The sequence below is a fragment of the Primulina eburnea genome, chromosome 5, assembly GCF_022965805.1.
Source record: "Primulina eburnea isolate SZY01 chromosome 5, ASM2296580v1, whole genome shotgun sequence".
Taxonomy (NCBI): domain Eukaryota; kingdom Viridiplantae; phylum Streptophyta; class Magnoliopsida; order Lamiales; family Gesneriaceae; genus Primulina; species Primulina eburnea.
In genome coordinates, this window is record NC_133105.1 from 8,298,045 (window position 1) to 8,320,845 (window position 22,801).

The 22,801-nt window shown below is 34.0% G+C and overlaps 1 protein-coding gene across 1 annotated transcript in view; it reads left to right on the plus strand.

Annotated features, from left to right (window-relative positions):
* Positions 1 to 2,633: 2,633 nt before the first annotated feature.
* LOC140831333 (uncharacterized) overlaps positions 2,634 to 22,801 on the plus strand; it is a 28,717-nt gene continuing 8,549 nt past the window's right edge. Inside the window, exon 1 of the mRNA XM_073195085.1 lies at positions 2,634 to 2,766. Within this exon, the coding sequence (XP_073051186.1) occupies positions 2,634 to 2,766 (133 nt within the window). The remainder of the gene's footprint in view (positions 2,767 to 22,801) is intronic.

Sequence of the window (22,801 nt, forward strand, 5' to 3'; positions counted from 1 at the left end):
TTTATTTATTTATCGAACTCAGGACTTCTAAGATAAATCCATAGATTCTTAGCTACGTTTGGTTGGAAGGATAGGATAAACTAATGATTAGTATATAAATGATAAAGAAAATGATTGTGGTAGGATTGTAATATATGATGTAAAATAATATTATGTTTGGTAAGATTTTTAAGTGTAGGATAATTTTGAATTTTTTGATGAAAAGACAAAATTATCCTTCCTCTTCTCGGCGGCGGCGGCGGCCGGCCGGCCGGAAACGTCCGAGGGGGGCGGCGGTCGGAAATTTCGGCCAGCGCCGAAATGGTCGGCGCCGGCACCGACGGTCGGTCGTCGGTCGGCGGCGGTCGGCCCGCGGTGGTCGTGGCGGCGGCGGCGGTTGGTGGCGGGAAGTGGTGGTGAGTTTGAATTTAGGAGAAGGGTAAAATTAAAAAAATAGGATGGATTAAGAGTAGGATAAATAATCCTAGGAGGTGATGAGGTAATATTTTAACATATCTAATATAACCTAATCATTCATAGGAGGGATTGACTTGGTTAAATAATCACGCGTACCAAACGCCGGATAAAGTGAGATAAAATAATCTATCCCACTTTATCATTCGAACCAAACGCTCCCTTAGAGTGTAACCATCAATTGAGTGTAATAATAAATCTATATTAACCATAATAAATCCCAATCATTACATAAAAGGAGAGCCCATATTTATAAAATTGTCTAATTAAATCCTATAAAGAAAATATACCATGTTTCCCTTAAATCGGAATTGCCTTTCGAAAACCAAACCAAAATCATTTCGATTCCCAACTCGAATCGAAAATGGAAGCAAAAACTTTTGGTTTATGATTGTTAACATAAAAGTAAAAAATTCAGTCTGATTTCTAATTTGAAATTAAACTACTTCATATAAATCAAAAATCAAAAATAAAAATCAAATCACCTCTTAAATGGTACACGAAAATCAATCCACATTCATGTGTTTGACACAAATAACTTAAATTTCAATTCCATAAAAAAATTAAAACAGAATTACTAAGATGTGAAATCGAAATTCCCTTTTCCTTATTGCAAAAGTAACACGTTGAGAAAATTGTCAAATAATATATAATATATAGATCAGTACTCATTAACAAATATTCTAAAGTTGTTTTCTAATCTTTAAAATAATGAATCTTATTATATTATCTTTCTTGTTGACATCAGTATATTCCAAGTAATGACAACGAATATTAAAAATAAATACGATGGGATGGAGACCAATGTATATTCTACGTATTCTCAAATGATGTGCAGTCATCTGTTGAAATCAGTATATATGACTGCCTTTTCTTTTTCTTTTTTTCAAATATACGAAGCACAATAAAATTAATATAAATTACATTGGAAAGGGAATATAATAGTGAATAATTAACATATTAAATTTTCTATAGGGATAAATAGTTTCTGGAATGAAAAATAACTTTTCTGATTTATGCACAGGTGTGTTAAAATCGAACCCGACCCTTCAACCCGAAAAAATCATGTTTGGATTTGGTGTTTTCGGGTTCAGGTCAGGTCGGATTGGACCCGATATCTATCCCGGAAAAATAATAGGGTTCGGGTCAGGTCGGGTTGACCCGAAAGTTTTAATTTTTTAAAAATATACATATAATTAATAAATATTGTCTAGATTTTATATATTGTATGTTTAAAAAAATATTTATCGTATATTTATATCATAAATTTTCATAATTTAATATTTATTTTATACATTTTTTATTTTTTAAAAAAAAATTATTGATTCAGTAAATATATTTTAGTTTTCTACAATTAGACTTTCAAATATAAATCATATATAAGGAAAAGTTTGGTTTTGGTACAATAATTTTGACTTGTTTATCTTTTAATCATATTTTTTTGGAATGTTAACGTACCATCGAAAAATGCTGATGATGTATTGTTAAAAAAGGCCGACGTGTCCGGTGCCGTGTATACAATCGGAAAAAATTTCTGAAAATTGAAAGAATTACCACACCAAAACCAAAGTTTGACTAATTAATGGAAAATACCCTAATTAAATGTAACACGTTAGGGGCCAAAAACAATATTTTCCAAAAAATTAATCCACTTATTAAAAGTGTGAGTTTTTTAATATTCGAATTTTATCAAAATATTAATGGTATTTTCCGAGTAATTAGGAGGAAAATTAAATACGTACCATAGTAAACCAATATATGATGTAATAATGCCTTAAAATCAGGGTATTAAAGTATATATTCCAATAAAAAAAAATTGATATTAAAAAAATCTAGAGATGGTATAAAAATTTTAAAAAAATATTTTACATTAAATATATTATGATATTAAGTTTCATAAATGTACCTAATATAATTTATTTTTGCCCCGTAAATAAAAAAACAATAATTTTGTCGATCTAAAATTTGAATCCCTAGCCCTCGTGCAATCCGACTTCCTTTAGGTGCACGGAAATGGAAATTAGCAAGAAAAGACATCATTCGACAAATTGAATATGTCCATATATGTAGCCAAATTACTAATTTAACCTGATATTTTCATCTATAAAACGCCTTCGATCACCAATTCCAGAGATGTAATATTTGCAAAGAGCTAAAAAAAATTTATCAATTGATCGACCATGGCATCAAATCCTTCTTCCTCCTATAGCGGCAAGCCTCGCACAGATTCACTTGTGAGCGATTTTCCAGATCGTTCAGCTACCGCTACTCCTCCAAACAATAATGGAGGTGCGGCATCTCGTGTGTGGGGAGGTAATGAAGCCACAACCAAAGGACCGTCTGCATCATCGACTCGAGGGCAGCACTCTTCAGGAGGTGCAGCACGTTTCCTTTGGTGAACTCATTACTAGAGTTCTAGCTAGCTGTAAATATGTAGACCATGTACAGCATATGATATATACCCTAGGTTGCTCTCAAGGCCTATATATATATATATATATATATATATATATATATATATATATGTATGTGTGTGTGTGTGTGTATGCTTGGATGATGAACCACCCGCGATCTCTGCGTGTTTGACCTTATTATGTATGTACATACATGAAACCTTATGTAAGGATGTATATATATGTTCTTGTTATTATGTATGTATTAAATGCATGTGAACTTTGATTAAGATCTTGAAATATGAAATACGATGGTGTGATTTGCAGTAGACCTTGTGTTATAGACTTAATTAGTGGATATTACGTTTAAGAAACCATAACCAAATTCGTCTTGTAAGTTGATTTGTTTTCTATTTTGTTCCTATAAATAATCAAAATTTGGTTCGTTCTATATTTAATCTAGAAATGAAACTATGTGGGAGTTCTTAATATTGAAAAGTTTTTGGAAAGATAACAAAATAGATTAGTAAATGATTTGACAACGGTTTCGAAAAATGATCACGTCGTTCCTGGTTCCGCTTACGATATAATCTTTATATCAAATAATTGATCATCAAAAACTTCGTGTTTATAAAAATAAGAAATAAAAAAATTTCGATAGTTCGAAAATAATAAATACAATTTGCCCATTTTTTGTTGTAACACATAAAATAGATTAAATTTAATTTCTTCCTAAATCTCCAATATTAACACGTGTTGATACACTGGTCGAGGAAGAAAATAACAATTTGAGGGTCCCCCTGTAAGGAGCGGGTGAACCGGTGAAGTTGGTCGTCCCGACCAAATTTGGAGATTCCACTCCACGTGGGGCATCAATACTATTATCCTAGTCAGATTCTCCCTATTGCCAGGTTAGCATTTTTATATATTTCCTAACTCATTGTGTGACAAGTGGGCCTGTTAGAATCATTTGATGTAGACTGTCGACAAGAAATCATCGAGTCGTTCCACATTTATGATAGTTTATTGATTTTATTTTGTCATATTCGTGATTTTTTTTTCTTAGCAGGAACACTGGATGTAATCAAAATTTTATAAAGGTTCGTCTTCTTGCTGATATGAGTGGAAGTTGTGCTATCGATATGCATGGATGAACAAAAGTTAGATGATGGTGGAGATATTTTCGGCGTAGTTCCTCCGATACTTAAGTCAACATTGAAACATAATTTAATTGTGCAATAAGAGCATTGCTAAATTAAGTGATAACAATAATGAGTGAATGAATAAAATCATGAGAATGTATGATATTTTTAAAATTCAGATGAGTTGGATAACTTGTAGAAAAAAAACTCTAGTAAGAAAAGTCCTTAGAATATGAGATTGTTACAATATCTATATTAATATGGTATTATTTGTTGTACATTATAAATTTTGAATGTATTATATCATTGGCATTTATTCTTATCATACAAGATTGATCCAGGTGTTTTACGTTTATGAGACTTTATTCGTACTTATTGTTGTATTCTTTTGGGCTCGGCTTGGATGTCAATGCTATTATATCAGCTGTTCGGGCCTTTCTTGTGAGAAAAAGTGACTCATATAAGAAAAGAATATTGTCTCTGTTTCCTACAAATTTTGACAAAAATATGCATACGCCGCCAAAACTTTAGAAAATTGAGACGTGCATGCATATCTTTTATTGACAATAAGACACTCGCAATCACTCATTGTTGGTATGAGATGCCTATAAATACCGTTGATTGATGTCCTTAAGCACAAACCTCATAAAAAAAATACACCATCTACAGAGAGTAATGTTGGATTGCTTAGAAGACTACAATCGGAGGAAAACAGAAAATTTACATTATTCGATGGTCCGGGGTAATGCTCGATCAACTTCTGCATATTGTTTATTATGTGTTGAAACATGAATATTTTGAGAAAAGTTCTAACATTTCTTTCTTGTGAGATCTTTCCCGAGCTGAGATTAGTTCAGCTTCGGTGTGAGGTTTTGGCTCTTAATATATTTTAATTGTATCAAACATAAGTCCATTATTTTTTAAAATGGGCTGGGATATTCCGATTCGGGCTGTGTTTGGATCGTTTTAACTATACAGGATATCAGTAGTATCTCTTTCTTTTTAGTCTAAAAGAAATATGAAATTTAGACTAAGTATTTGAATCGATTTGTGCTCGACCCGAGCATATTGCATTAATGCTAGGCTTGTGCTTCTTTGAAATTTGTGTTAATTCATGCTGCATCTGAATAGTAGAAATGGACGATAAAGATCCCGATCTATGTGCTTTTTTCTCGACCGTTGATAAAATATAGATGACTTAGATTTCCCGATGGTTCATTTCCCTAGCCGTCAACTTGGCTTCTCGCCCAAACTTGGGCCTTCAGATTGCTTCCAATCGTGTGGCATGATCATCCGAACTCCCCTATTAATGTGCGGTCATTTCCTGTCATTTTCATTTTTTCCCTTTTCATGTTGTTACTCTGCCGATCTGAAAAGTCATTCTCGACAAAAGAAATTCTTTGCTTGGTTCATACCCTTTGTTCTATACATCTTTCAGTAAGTTACTTTTCATTTTTTTTTTTAAATGTCTAGTCTCGACACTAGGTTAGTTAGTGAGGTAGTCGAATACATAGATGCTCTCTCCTTTTGTCTGAACTCCTCGAGCTCTGAGCAGGACACACCTCGGTTCGGAGGCTTAAGAAATTAGGGCTAAGGAATGAGGGCAGTCAGGCTTCCTTAGTATGAGGTGTGTGGATATTATTTAGATCTTGAGAGGGGGATGAAATTAGAGATAAGTAGGGCATGTCAGTTGTTTCAACTTGCATATGCCCGACATAGATGATAGGGCACATAATCCTCCTAAGTGTTTCCGCACACTTTATACTGACTAGCTAGACATAGCTCTTAAGTTCCTCGTGTCCCGTCTTATCCAAAAGATGTGCAAATACTACCGTGTGTGTCCGAGCCAGTTGTCTCCGAACTCCTATTCTACTCTTCTCTCCTTAAGGCTTACTTTTAAGTACTTTAGGATTTCTGTTAGTATAGCTCTCCTTTTTAAAATTTGCAAGTATTAAGAGAGTCGTTCAAGGTCGATTCTATACAAACACCCTAACAAAGTACCAGCGTTTTTGGGGGGAAACCACACTTCCCACAAAGGAATGAAGGATGGCCGAACAAGTTCTTTTTTTCGATCTCTCAAGCCCTAGGTAAACAAGATGGATTGGGCCAAAAATTTGAATGATCGGACATCTCCAGCTCTAGACCCTATTCCTTCTAAGTTCTCTTCCCAAATTTCTGGTCACCATTTCAATCCACATTCATATGTTTGAGTACACAAATAACTAAAATTCCAACGCCATAAAAATACTAAAACAGAATTACTAAGATATGAAATCGAAATTCCCTTTTCCTTATTGCAAAAGTAACATTTTGAGAAAATGGTCAGATAATATATAATATATAGATCAGTACTCATTAACAAAATTTCTAAAGTTGTTTTCTGATATTTAAAATATTGAATCTTATTATATTATCTTTTTTGTTGATATCAGAATATTCCAAGTAATGACAACGAATATTAAAAAGAAACACAATGGGAGGGAGACCATTAATGTATATTCTACGTTTTCTCAAATAATGTACAATCATCTGTTGAAATCAGTATATATGACTGCCTTTTCGTTTTATTTATTTTTTCAAATATGTGAAGCACAACAAAATTAATATAAAGTACATTGGAAAGGTAATATAATAGCTAATAATTAACAAATTAAATTTTCTGTCGGGATAAATAGCTTTCCTGAAATGAAAAAAATAAACCCATTACCCAGTGCATGTCTGTGTGCGGCGGCGCCGATGTATATAATTAATCTTGTGTAAGTGTATATATATATACATGTGCTTGTTACTCTGTATTCAATATATTGGATTCGTGTATATATATTTTCTGATCAAGTGCTTACCACTACTCTCGTGTATACTACTCTCTCTACTCTCGTGTATATATATTTTCTGATCAAGTGCTTACCACTAGGTCAAAAGCTATAATTAATTGTTATCCAATGCGCGATTTAATTTTCTTATAGTTGTGACAGTGTGTATTTACTTGGGTTCTAATTATTCAGGTAGTTAGGCACGTGAATCCGGGGAGGTGTGTGTCTAGCTATCTGATGGTGTTGTCTGATATCTCTTAAATATTAGTCTTATCTTTTCTCTATCGTTGGCCCTTTCCTCATCAGAGATAGTATTGTCAGTTAAGATCTGACGCCACTCTTTTATGGCTCACATAGCCAAACATATCATGCGGCGCAATATCAACAGCTTTACGCACGAGAATTTCCTAGAAGGTCACCCATATAAAGCGTTTCATTATATTACATTATTACTGATTCATAAAAACATATATAGGACTTAAATAAAATTATATAATATTTTAACCTCCATATAAAAGTAGCGTATGTTCCGTATACATGGAGAAGAAGTGAAACGGCAATTTTATGGGAAATTTTCCACTATTTGGTTTGCGGTTTTGTTCAATTTCATATGAATTATTCATAAATAGAACAAGCGTAAACAAAAAACATATCTCCCTCTAAACAAAACCATGGGTCTTGTATTTTTCTTTGTGGTAATTGAAAACTAAAATTATATTTACAAGAGCTTGTTTTAACCGTTTTAACTTCTAGTCAATGAAATGTTTGAAAATTATATGTAGAAACGGAAAAGTATTTAAAATAAACTCTTGCAAACACAGTATTAGACAAAGATAAGTAAATCATATTGGGCCTAAGAAAAGCCCAACAAAGTTATGGAATGACAACAAAAATATATTAATATATGATTTGACAACGGTTTCAAAAATGATCACATCTTTAATATTTGCGATTTTATTCAAGTATTAAAGCTCGGGTCCGTGCAAGCGGGAAATGGGAAACAAAACTACCAAGAGTTAGTCTCACGTGAGACCGTCTCACGGATCTTAATCCGTGAGACGGGTCAACCCTACTCATATTCACAATAAAAAGTAATACTCTTAGCATAAAAAGTAATACTTTTTCATGGATGACCCAAATAAGAGATCCATCTCACAAATACAACCCGTGAGACCGTCTCATACAAGTTTTTACCAACTACCAAATGATGGTCGGTGCATCTTTGATAATTTGTTTTGATCAAAGTCAATCCCAAACTTATTTAATCAGTCTCATTATTTCTAATTTGTGCAATTTATCCAGCAGTTTTATCACATGTGAAGACAAATAGCAAAGTTTTGTGCAATTTAACACGTTAGGTTTATCCAGCAGTTTTATCACATGTCTTCATTTATATGTGATATAAACCTAACGTGCAATCTAATAACGTGTTAAACCGAGCAAAACTACCAAATGATCGAATGTCACTTCGGATTTAACTAACGAGCCAAGTCGGGATTTACATCGTTTATATTAGAAATCAGGTTTTTATTTGTTTATGATAAAAAAATGGTGCCATTAAAATGTAAATAAATAAAAAATCAAAATCAAATCTTGCACCTCTTTTATGGTATAATAACATTATAACAACAGGAAACCAATCCACATTTATATCTTTAAGTACACAAATAACTAAAATTCCAATGGCATAAAAAACTAAACAAGAATTACATAGATATAGTAATGGGAATGGGGCAGCTGGTCCCCGCTTTTTCAGGTTCGGAGCAATCTCTGAACCCAAACCTGCGGAGATCAAATCTCCATTCACATTCCATCCTCATTTGAAAGAGCTATTGTTAATATTTAAAACAATTTAATATTATTATTATTATTAGTATTCTTAATTTCAAGATTATTTAATAATAGTATTATTAATATTTTATAAAAAAATAATATGATTATATTAGTAATAATAATAATAAGGTTATTATTATTAATAAGGTCATACCATCTCGAACTATTTGGGATTTTAAAAAATCTTCAAACCCGAACTCGAAAAAATTGGAGATCCCATCCTCGTTTTGCATTTTCTCCGCGAGGCTCTGAACCCGTAGGGGAAATTGCATCCCTACATAGATATGAAATCGAATTTTTTTTTTCTTTTTATGATGTGAAAACTTACCGCCGCCACCTCTTAAGATTAGAAATGTGGTTAAAGGGGTAAATAAAAACTTATAAAATGTTTTGCTTCTAAAATAGTTCGTTCTTGAAATGTTCAAAAATGAATGGACTATCGAGAAATTATATCGAGTTCAGTTTTAAATCGAGTGGAAGAAACTCAACATAACCCTCGAAATATCGATTAAACCTTTTGTGAATGATTTGAAGAGAATTCAAGTTGAAATAATAAAAACCGTTTGGTTGAAGTATTTTATAAAACACGTTGTATTAAATATTTTGGTATTTGAAAGAGCACATAAAATGCTTCAACGATGCCTATCTAAACAAATAATTAAACATGATAAAATAAAGATGCAAAATTTTTGTTTATAGATGTTCGTAGATTAACAACTCTTACGTCACACATTATCTTCCGCTTCTGAAGTGTCACGCCCCGAGACCGGGGTTAGTCGACACCGGCGCTATTCAGTAATCACATAATTGCTAACAACAAGCTTCATAGTACAGTATAAACTAAAACCAGTTTATATCATAAATGCCATAAAAATTGAATCGTCTTTACAATAGTAACTCTGAAAACGATAAAAATCTGCGGAAGCGTTTACAACTTGAATTAAAACTCACAAGAACGTATTTTTAATTAAAATTATTCATGTGTCCACTATCAGTCCAATTCTTCTTTCTCTATTTCTTCTTCTGATTTATCTGGGGAGAGTAGAGTAAGGGGTGAGTATTTTGGGAAATACTCAGCAAGTGGGGGCCGTTCGAGCACAACATAACAAAATGCATAAAAAATTCGAAACACACACCTTTCATAACATGACTCATACCACGTGCACATCATTAACCAGATACTGAGATTCATCTACTTTCAATGGTTTACTGATATCAGTCCCTAATTTTCACTCCTCTAAGAGGGCGAGGCCATATAGCGGTTATGTCCCCCACCGCGTAAGGGTACGTCATGGTTGGGATTCATACCCATATCGAGTTGAATTCTCACAGTGTGAAAACATTTACTCATGAAAAAATCGTAACCATAAGGGGTAGAAAAATGATTGTACTCGACCGAATTTTTAACAAAAACGAAAATACATGCACCGAAAATTCAACAATTTAAAACAAGCCCACTTACCTTAATCCTTGAAGAAAAACACGAAGAATTCGAAAATCATAGAAGAATCATGCAACCGACTCTTCGAAAACGCAACAGCACATCGCAGGGAAAATCAGCCGTCTTGAAAAGTTCTTTGCGCCTTATTGAACCGTTGGATCGAGCTCAAAATTTCACAGTACGTTCAAAAATTTGTCAAATAAATTATGAACAGTGGAGATCGGGTTTGGAAGTGGGTTTAAGCTATTTATTGATGAAAAATCGTAGGTATACTGTTTCCCGGCTAGAATCGGAGCAGTTTTCTTGAGAAGACTATAAACGAAAAACTAACCGTTGGATTCGGCCTACATTTGGATATGTTATTCAAAACATATAGAAACACATTCTGAACGGTGGAGATCGGATTCAAAATACCCGATCGAGATAAATAAATTTCTGAACTTGGATAGAATTTTGATGACTCGTGCATAATTTTGGAGAGGAATTTCGAAAATTGGAGAGCAAAACTCGAAAATTGTGGTGTAAATTCTGAATGATAGCTTCTCGTAGGGGGTGGATGTGATCCAGATCATGTATTATCTCCTCGTTTAAACTCTGAATTAAATCTTGAATCTAAGATACATTATTATCTCTTATCTATCTCATCATCTTTACCCAAATATCAATATTATTTCAAATCTTAGATCTTTATCTAGTATAAATATCATATCAAATCTTATATCTCTATCTGTATAATCTTTTCAACTTTAAATTTATATCTCAAAAATTTACCTGCTTATATCCAAAAATTTCTTATTTAATTTCTTAGATCATGATCTATTTATTTATCTCAAATTCAAAATATATACACAATATTATCTTAAATTTCGAGCTCCAAAAATATTTTACACGATATAGTTATCCACTAATTTTAAATAATCTTGCAAATCTTACATCTTATAATGATATAGATACCCGAAGATTGCGCAAATCCTAGTACCATTAAATTACAAAATATTATCACGATTATGCAAAAATCTTGGATTTTACATGAATAAATCAATTAGAAGACTTTGATTGTTACAACTCCTGGTACAAATCAAATTCCACTTAGGAGTTATATCTTGTATAATCGAAACTCGTAGAATACTCTCGATTGTAGGTTACGACTTTTCAATCCGCATAATACTTAACGTTTCTTTATATCAAGACTACAACCACAATCTTTAACGTCTTTGTGTAAAGCTTATCATACAATGGTTTTTTCTTCTTGTGATGATATAGCTGGTTCAAACTCGAGCATTGTTATATCTTCTTTACAGGATTCTGGAGATGTGATAATGAGGAGATAAACGAATCTTGTTGATGGGAGAATCCAATGGGTTCAACTACTTGAATTCAAGGGCAATATAGATGAGGTAAGAATATTTGTCAATGCAATGGCTATGAGGTATGATTTGATTCCTTATCTTAATTCTAGGTGGTTTTGTTTTCAAGAGACTGGAGAACAAGTTGCAAATTTGGTGGTTAAAATACCAGATGTAAATTTATTCTTATTCTTATATTGTTATGAATTTGAGAGTATTGATAAATTGCATGTACCTATGATAATTTTGATTTCTCAATAGTTATTAAGTTGGTGAGATTTGTTTGCTACAAGAGTTTATATGCTTTATACTTGAATTTTGTGATGTGTTAAATTATTGTATGGATAGTATATTTAGTGTGTCCTATTTGCATGAATATTGTTTGTTGGGTGATGGTTTTGAGAGGTGCGTGGCTGAATATGATAATTTCTTTGTTCATCGTGAATATATTTCTTTGTTCATGGTGAATATATATTTAAAGGAATAAATTTTTCATTCTATTTTCATTACATGAATTGCGTGATAGTGAGGCAGATTACTATGATTTTATCATTGATATAATGCATGATTTTATGTGCTAATTACATATGAAGCGAAATGTTGAGTGGCTTAGTGAAACATGCATCGCATATAGGAAAATGACGTTTAGTCTAGATCCTTATATCGTGCATAAACTGCCTCTTATTCCTAGTGAGAAAATGTCTTACATTTGTATGGAAATTTTTGTGTTGTTAACTAGGTTTAAGAATGAAGAAATTTGATTTTCATAATGTTTAATGAGATTTTATTATTTTCATTTAGTGTCGTTTGTTATTTGATGTATGGTGAAGTTTATGAGAATATAGAATTGCGTGATAGTGAGGCATATTACTATGATTTTATCATTGATATAATGCATGATTTTATGTGCTAATTACATATGAAGCGAAATGTTGAGTGGCTTAGTGAAACATGCATCGCATATAGGAAAATGACGTTTAGTCTAGATCCTTATATCGTGCATAAACTGCCTCTTATTCCTAGTGAGAAAATGTCTTACATTTGTATGGAAATTTTTGTGTTGTTAACTAGGTTTAAGAATGAAGAAATTTGACTTTCATAATGTTTAATGAGATTTTATTATTTTCATTTAGTGTCGTTTGTTATTTGATGTATGGTGAAGTTTATGATTACATGGTGAAGACAACCATGAAGTTAGGGATCCAAGCGGTGATAAAGCATGTGGACGGCAGCGCCAATAAACTAGATTTGAAAGGTAAACATGTTGATAATATAATTTTTTTTATTATTAACTTGCTTCGTTTTTTTTTTTTTTTTGCAGGGAGCCAGATTTGAGGACAAATATTTTTGAAAGAAGGGGAGTATGATATGAATTTAACCGGACATGGCGTTCTTAATCTTGGGAGGAGATACATACATGTATGTTGTCTTGATCATACAAGGAAACCCTAGATTATGAAATTTAATGTATTTTTATATATAAACAAAAGTTGTAACTTTTAGATAGACAATTATTGAATATTTTATCAAATTTTTTAGTTTTCTCTCAAGATTTTCAAAGCTATGCTTTGTACACACAAAAATCAAACTTATCAAATATTTATTCTTTGTGGCGTTTGTTGATTGTTCTTCACTCAGATTCTCAAATACGAGTTCTTTGAAAGTTCATTTGAGATCAGTTGTTTAACTCCGTAAATATTTGTTGCTAAGTTTTTCGTAGCTTAAAGGTGAATATTACAAACTTTTACTTGTTTCAAAAAGATCAAGACAAGCCAACGTTCTTTATTTCATCGAATCAAGAGCGTGACTCTATTTTTTAGCGCATTTGCTTTTCGTATTTGAAGAATCGCATCAGTAAAGGTAAGAGTACTCTTGGAAACATAGTTATTAATGATGTATTATTTGTTGAAAATATATGTTATAATTTAATTAGTATCGGTCAAGCCTGTGATAATGATTACTCAGTTGAATTTAATAAGAACATATGTTTGATTAAGGACAGTTATAATCAAATCTTGTTAACTAGAATTAGAAATGGTAATACATACACAACTTTTTTTGCCGCTATTAATAATGATAAACAGTGGTTATTGTATAAAATACTGAATCATCTCAATTTTAAATCAACTAAAAATCACTACAAGAAAAAACCCCTACAACAACCAACCTACGACAACAGTTTTTCACTAAAACCGTTGTCGTATACTTTTAACAACGGTTTTAGTGAACATCGTTGTCGTAGATGCATTTTTTTAAGCAAAAGACAACGATTTTTAGAAAATTGTTGACTTTTTGGGAGGTCAAAGACAACGGTTCTATAAACCGTTGTCTATTAGCGTGTTTTTTTGGACAATCGACAACGGTTTTATATAGCGACGGATTTCAGCGAAACCGTCACAATTTTTAAATTAGCGACGAATTTCAGCAAAACCGTCGCAATTTTTAAAATAGCGACGGTTTCCAGCAAAATCGTCGCAATTTTTAAAGTAGCGATGGTTTAATAGTAGCGACGATTTTTGCTTAATCGTCGCTAATATCCACATTTTTTGCTTAAATGTCGCTAATTGTGACGGATTAATAAACAACCGTGGCTAATAGCAACGGTTTCTGTTTAACCGTCGCTATATCAATTTATCATTGCAAATTGTCTATAAATATCCAAATTTTCGGTCCATTTTCCTCCACACCACTTCACAACACTTAAAATTTTTCTCTCTTAGACTAGACTATTTTAGTTTCGATTTAGGGTAAATTTTTTCGTTTCAATTTTTGGTAAATTTTTAAGTGTTAGTTAAGATCATAAATATTGTTAGCATAGTCTAACTGTAAGTTTTTTAGATTTATTAAATTATTAAAAGTAATTTTTATATTTTATTGAAAAACTTAGCGACAGACACGCTGGCAAACCGTCGTTAAAATTAGCGACGGTATAGTAAACCGTCGCTAATTAACGAATTTTTTTATCATGTCCGTCGCTAAATTTAGCGATGATTTTGATAAACTGTCGCAAATAGTAGCTATCACAACGGATTTTATCTGTTGTCGTTGAACGCACTTTCAACAACACCCTCAATTGCAACAGTTTTAGAACACTTAAGAAAATCCGTAGTCATTTAGCGTTTTTGGCGTAGTGAATCTGCGTAAATTGAACCTAGCGGATGGTTACCTAGCATTGAATTTGTTAAAAATCATGGTGTTTGGCATGTCAGTTAGGTAGGTAAACAAATTTGATCTAGCTTTAAGAATAAAAGTAGCAAACTGGTTAATAGAAAGTTAGAACTATTGTATATGGATTTATTTGGTCTTATAACTATAATCAATTTAGGAGGGATGAGATATACAATTATAATTATTGATTATTTTTCTTGATTTACTTGGGTTATATTTTTTTAGTGGTAAATATCATATTAATACTCAAGTGAATAAATTTCTTAGCATACTCTAATTGAAAAATTGCCATCAATGATCAGGATCAAAAGTGATCGAGGTACTGAGTTTGCTAACAAAACATTGGATGAGTATTTATCAGAACAGAGAATTCAACATGAGTACTCAACAGCAAGAACTCCTCAATAGAATGGAGTGGATGAACAAAGAAGCAGGACGCTGAAAAAAGATGCTAGGACAATACCGATCCACGATTAACAAAAGGCTGGTAAAACTCTATATGAGATATGGAATGAGAGTAAGCCTAACTTATCTTATTTTCTTGTTTTTTCACTGTAAATGTTAGAATCATAATAATGATAAATTTCATATTTCTACATTTGATGTCAAATTTATGTTGGCATATTCCTTGGTTATATAGCAGTCATTAAGGTTTTTCATGTATTTAATAAGAAAACTGTAAATATTGAACAAATTATTTGTGTTTTTTTTAAGAAACCGATCTGATTGAAGATAAAAATAACCTAATTAACTTGAGCAATAAGATGAAAGAAATTGGTTTAGCATATGACATCAAGATGAAATCAATGTCAATAAAAAGATTCATCTGTCATCTGAACCAGAAATTTCAAATCAGTCAGCTAGACAAAGAAACAAAGAACATGAGAACCAGACTGGTCTTAACCAAGCTGACTTGAACAGACTAATGATATACAAGCTTATTGAAACCAAGCTCATAGGAACTGAGCCGAGTCAAACCAAACTGATCTTAGTCCAAACAATGATAATAGCAATCCACTTGGACCAAATTATAAATGGAGTAAGACTCGTCATCGCTGGTGATCGGTAACCCTTCGGAACCTCTTAGAATTAGATGAAAGATGATTAATGAATTCTTGGATGCTAATTGTATTTCTAAATTAAAAACTTAAAAGATAGACAAATTTCTCTTAGACAACAGTTGGATAGATGTTATGTGATAAGAACTGAATCAGTTTGATAGAAAAAAAAACATGATATTTAGCTCTTAGACCTTTTCATCAATGAACTATATAGGTTTATAGAAATAAACAAAACGAGGATGGAATTGTGATTAAGAATAAAGCAAGATTAGTTCACAAACATTCAGGCAATAAGAAGATATGGACTTTGATGAAACTTTTGCATATGTAACCAGATTAAAAGCAATTAGAATTTTCTTGCTTTTGCTGCTTACAAAAACTTCAGAGTGTTTCAGATAGATGTGAAGATCATCTTTCTAAATGGCATACTTCAATAAGAAATGTATGTGGAACATTCTCCAGGTTTTTTATCATACTTTGCTTAATCATGTATTTAAATTAAATAAATCCTAGTATGGATTAAAACAAGCATCACCAGCTTGGAATGGCACTTAACCACAATGGATCATAGTTTCTCAATTGGTTCAGTTGATAAGCCATTATTTACATTTGTTAAAGATGGTCATATTTTATTAGACCAAATCTATAATGATGACATTATCTTTGTATCCATTAACTCAAAAATCAGCAAGAAGTTTGCTAAACTGGTGCAAAATGAATTCGAGTGAGCATTATGGGTGAACTGACTTTGTTTCTCGGATTGATTCAAGCAATCGGATACTGGAACTTTTGTCTATCAGACAAATTTCACCAAAAAATTATTATAGAAATTCGGAATGAAGTCATGCTCAGAAGCAGTAAACCCCATTAGCTCATCAGTTAAACTTGATAAAGATTAAGGAGAAATACTAGTCGAGGTGACATTTTATCGTGGTTTAATAGGTTCTCTTCTATACCTAACTACCAGTCGAGCTGATATCATGTTTGTAACATGTATGTGTGCTCGTTTTTAATCTGATCCAAAAAAACCTCATTATTAAGCTGCCAGGTGAGATCTTAAATTTATTAAAAGAACACAAAATGTTGAATTATAGTATGCTAAGGACTCGTTGTTCAATTTAATTGGATATTCAGATGCAGATTATAATATTGACAGGAAGAGCACTAACGGATCATGTCAGTTTCTTGTTGGCCGACTGATTTCTTGGTTTAGTAAAAAGCAAATATCAATTGTCATTTCAACTACAGAAGTTAAATACCTAGCTGCAGGGAGCTATTGTATCCAACTGTTGTGGATTCAACAACTGAAAGATTATGATATTGATGTCAAGGAGTCACCAATCTTCTGTGATAACACAAGTGCAATTGTTATCACATAAAATCTAGTTTTGCACAGTCGGACTAAGTATATTGATATTCGTCATCATTCCATCTGAGATAATGTGATAAATAAGAAAATTCGGTTGGAATATGTCTCAATTGAACAAGAAGCAACCGATGTCTTCACCAAACCGCTTAGAGGGAATAAGTTTTCTTATTTTAGAAATATTTATAAAAATTTTTAGGACTTATTGAATGCATGAATTTAGTGGGAATACAGAATCATGAAGCTCTACTGATAATACAATTTTCAGTTAGCCTTTGAATTTTACTAACTGAGAGTTAGCCTCACAATCTAGTTGATAAATAGTACCCTCAGTCTAACTAATCTGATCATTTAGTATTGACTTACTTAAATTTTCATCATTAATCATTAAGAGTGACTTGATTATTTCATTTAATTATTAAAAAACTTTAAAAATATGTACATTGTACTTACAATATTTTTTAAAACGTTCAAAAATTTCAATCGATAGCGTGACACGTGTCGTGCCTGTTTACCTATTCAAAAGTTGCGTATTTTAAATTCTTGAAATCCTTAAGATTTTTCAGTTTATATTTGCACTTCATAATCCGTACATACTCTTGTTCTTGTTCTCGAACCATTTACTTCATTTTCACTCAGAAAATTCTCTATTCTTTACCTTCGAGAACTAATTTCAGAAATGACAGCACCAACACTTCTTCCTACCACTAAAAAAAAAAAACGGGATTAGCGACGGTCAAAACCGTCGCTAAAACCGTCGCTAATCCCTAAGGCGACGGTTGTAACGACGGTCAGTCAACCCGTGACCTGATGCTGCGTCGCCATAAAAAAGTCACGGTTTAAAACTCCCGTCGTTATATAGCGACGGTTTTTATGAAGAACACCGTCTCTATATTTGCGACGGTTTTGAGAACCGTCGCGAATATAGCGACGGTATTTATATAAACACCGTCGCTACTTTAAGCGTCGGTTTTTTAATAAACCGTCGCTATATTAAGCGACGGTCCTAAAAAACCGCCGCTTGATAAAATTCGTATACAAAAACTACTGAATAGTTTGGGAACGAAATATCGTACCGAAAAATTTCTGTAAAAAAACTACTAAAAAATTTTCTGTTAAACAAAAACTTTAATACCTAATTTGAGCGAAGACATGTAGTTTTACGTAACGGATGATCGCACTGACGAAGAAATCTGTAAGGACCGTGTATCGTATTATCGTAATCCTGTGTGATTATCGGTAATTAATAAAATGGTCATGTGATTATGTATATGATGTATATTATGACAATGAATTGAGAAATGAATATTGTATATGAATTGACGTTGTAAGAGCTCGATTGGAAAGGCCGGACGCCAATATAGTACAAAAAGCAAGTAATTGTACAGAACATGTGGCGCCCGAGTGGTAGAAGATTACCGCCCGAGCGCCAAGGAAGAAAGGGCTAGTGTTCTCGGACAGAACACTCCGCGCCCGAGCGGTAATTTGTGACCGCTCGAGCGCGGTGCATTTGAGACTCGGGGGCAGAACTTCTCGCGCTCGGGCGCGAGAATTCTACCGCCCGAGCGCGGTAAACGGTGGATGATAAGAACGAGGTTTCCTCTTTCTTTCTTCATTTGATTTCAGCAGCTTCGAGAGAGAGACTCGAGAGATTTCAATTTTCTATCGTCCGAATCGACTTTGAAACGCCGTCCAAACGCGAAACAAATTATATATTTGTTATCTGCGCGTTGAGGGCTTCTGACTGAGGTAATTTTCTTCCAGTTCCATCAGCTTTAAATATCAAGGTGCTGGAATATTATGTATTTGAAGTTGAATTTCTGATATGTAGTAGAATAACCGACAATAAACTCGTAATCGAAGTCGGAATTGAATTATGATATGATTATGATTTGATATGAATTTTTGAAGTTTCAAATGATATTTGAAACTCATATTATTGATTTTGGAGTATGTTATTGATTGAAATGAATATGTAATTGATGTAGATAAAGTGTATCTTCAAGCTACATCAATTGGAACGAAGAATTGAGGTATGTTGCGACCGGGTAACATACGACAGGTATCTGTATTATATGATATATGATTGGATTGATTTGACTGGATTGGATTGGAATACGTGTCTATGTGCCTATTTGATGATTTGATGTGGCATACATGACATTGAGATTGGAGTATCGATGTATAAAATAAATGTTTTGTTAACACACATCATCTTATGCATACATCGATACATGACATGCACGTTGAGCTATGATCCTTGGATACCCTGATATGATTTGATTGGATTCCGGGGTTTGTGAACACAATCGCTATGCCGGTATTATATGACCCGTAAAGCATAGACAATTGTGGCCCCATATGATTGGATATGAGATGTGGGATTGACGACGCTTCGTCGACGTTGTCATATGTGTATTCCCATATCGGCCGGTGTGCCAGCTCGAGCATTGATTTGATTTGATAGCGATTCGATTGATTCTGACATGTGCTCAGTGGATGGGCATTTGACCCTATACCTCCACGACATACATGCATTGCATACCATATATCATTGTTTAGATATCTGTGGTATATATGATTGGTTGTTCCATACGGAGCTTTGCTCACCCCCAAGGGGGGCTGTTGTTGTCTTTGTGTGTGGACAATGGCAGGTACTCCAGGATATCAGGAGACCGGAGAGGGTACTTCTGGTGGGAGCCACAGCTTGGGCTGAGGGTTATATTTATGTCTTGTTCCCAGTATATATGTATACGTATCTATATACCGGGGCATGTCCCGAGGATATGAGAGGTTGTATGTGATTGGTTATGATTATGTGTGGGCGTGTTTATGTTTTGAATTTAGATACTATTTTTAGTATTTAAATATCAGAAGAGTTATTTTGGGCTCATTGTAAAGAAATTTTAAACTCGTTTTCCGCTGTGATTACTTAACCCCAATCAAATTGTGTTGTAATAACGATTAGGAGCTAAGGGCCCCACACTAGATGGTATCAGAGCATAGCTGGGAATGCTCTATTGAGTCTTGTGTACACTTGAATAGGCACAAATAAATTGTGCGTATGTGTTTGACTTATTTGTATTACTTGCTCTTATGTGATTTGATTTGAGTAAGTATCTGATGAGATTGATGATATGAGATGATGATATGAAATGATGAGATAATGAGATTGATATGAAATTGTGATATTCATCTTTTGATTTGTTGATGGATCACACAAATGAAACTGCTAGTAGCAGTACTGAGAGAATAGTTGGACAATTTGAAGGGTTGTCCATGGATGTGGTGATGGCTCGATTCCAGGATTTGAAACCACCGACGTTCTTTGGCACTGAGAGTGCTGAAAGAGCTGAGGCTTGGTTGAAGGATATCGAGCACTTGTTTAATATTGTTGAGTATTCCAAGGCTCGGAGACTGAAACTTGCTTTGTATCAGCTGAAAGACCGAGCTAAATCTTGGTGGGAAGCCGCTGAGATTGGATTGAAAGAGGTAGGGACTGAAGTCACATGGGATGTCTTCAAGGCCCAATTTTTGGAGCAGTATTCCCCTCCTTCTTATTATACTGCTCAGGAGAATGAATTCAATAATCTGCAGCAGGGAACGATGACTGTTGCAGAGTATGCTTCGAAATTTTCTACTTTACTGAAGTATGCACCTCACGTAGCTGGAAATGCGAGGGCAAAATATAACAGGTTTGTAAATGGTTTACATCCTACTTTGTATACCTATGTTGTTTCTGGATTGCCTACCAGCTACGCAGAGGCAGTTGAACGAGCTAAGGCAGCCGAAGCTGGATTAAGGCGAGGAGGTCCACAGTATACTCCTCCACCTTAAGTGTCAGCTTAGCAGCCTTCCCTGCGACTCAGAAGCACGAAAGATTATTTTGTCTGAAAAAGTTGTGCATAATTGTGTATTGATATATGAGGATAATGTGGTATTTCTGAATTTGATTGTCCTCCCAATGCACGACTTTGATTGTATTGTTGGCATTGACGACAAATCGAGCTACTGTGGATGGTTGTCATGGAGTGGTTCGATTTCGACCGATTGATGGATCCAAGTGGAATTCTTATGGCAAGGGTTCCCAAGCCAAAATTCCATTGGTATCTTCCATGGAAATGTCTCGATTGTTGACTAGCGGAGATGAGGGTTATCTTATCTACGCTATTGATATTTCGAAGAAGGAGTCTTCTTTATCTGAGATTCCTGTTGCGAAAGAGTTTCCGGATGTATTTCCCGATGAGATTCCTGATTTTCCTCCTCATCGAGAAGTTGAATTTAGTATTGATCTTGTGCCGGGGACTGCTCCCATATCTAAAGCTCCTTATCGCATGGCACCCCTGGAACTGAAAGAATTGAAAGAACAATTACAGGATCTTCTCGATAAGGGATATATTCGACCGAGTGTATCACCTTGGGGAGCTCCAGTTTTATTTGTTCGAAAGAAAGATGGTACGATGCGAATGTGTATCGACTATAGACAGCTGAATCGGGCTACTGTGAAAAACAAGTACCCACTTCCTCGTATTGATGATTTGTTTGATCAGCTTCAAGGTACTTCTGTATACTCGAAGATTGATCTTCGTTCTGGGTATCATCAAGTACGTGTTCGAGACGAAGATGTACCCAAAACTGCTTTTCGTACGAAGTATGGCCATTATGAATTTCTGGTTATGCCTTTTGGTCTTACGAATGCTCCTGCTATCTTTATGGACTTAATGAATCGGGTCTTTCGAGATTATCTAGACCGATTCGTTATTGTATTTATTGATGATATTCTTGTGTATTCGAAATCGAAAAAGGAGCATGCTGAACATCTGAGACTGGTACTTCAAACTCTTCGTACTAGTCATTTGTATGCCAAATTGTCCAAATGCGAATTCTGGATGGACAAAATGGTGTTTCTGGGCCACGTCATCTCGAGACATGGCATATCTGTTGATCCTTCGAAGGTCGAAGCTGTATTGAATTGGCCAAGACCTACGAATGTTCCTGAGATCCGAAGCTTCATGGGTTTAGCTGGATATTATCGTCGTTTTATTGAAGGGTTTTCGAAAATAGCTAAACCTATTACTCAACTGACACAGAAGAATCAGCGATTCATTTGGTCAGATGAATGTGAAGCTAGTTTTCTTGAATTGAAGACGAGATTGACCACTGCACCTGTGCTTACTATTCTCTCAGGTACCGGAGGATTTGTGGTTTGTACAGATGCGTCTGGTAAGGGTTTGGGCTGTGTTCTGATGCAACATGGCAAAGTGGTTGCTTATGCGTCTCGTCAATTGAAATCTCATGAAACACGTTATCCTGTTCATGATTTCGAATTGGCCGCCATTGTGTTCGCTTTGAAGATTTGGCGCCATTATTTGTACGGAGAAAATTTTGTTATTTATTCGGACCATAAAAGTCTGAAATATCTCTTTTCTCAATCTGATTTGAATATGAGGCAACGCAGGTGGATGGATCTCCTGAAAGATTTTGATTGTGAGATTCAATATCACCCTGGATCGGTAAATGTTACTGCGGATGCCCTGAGCCGTAAAGTTTATGATTCTGTTTTAGCTTCTGTCAATGTCGCCAAGGTACATGAGGATATTTGTACTTCTGGTTGGACTTTTCACTCGAATTGGAATTCTGTCACTGTCTCAGCATTGCAAATTGAGCCGAACTTGATATCGAAGATTCGAAAGGCCCAACGAAGCGATGCTCAGATCCAGAAGTCGAAAGAACTTGTATCTGCAGGACATCAGTCTGGATTTCAGATTTCTTCTGATGGTTCTTT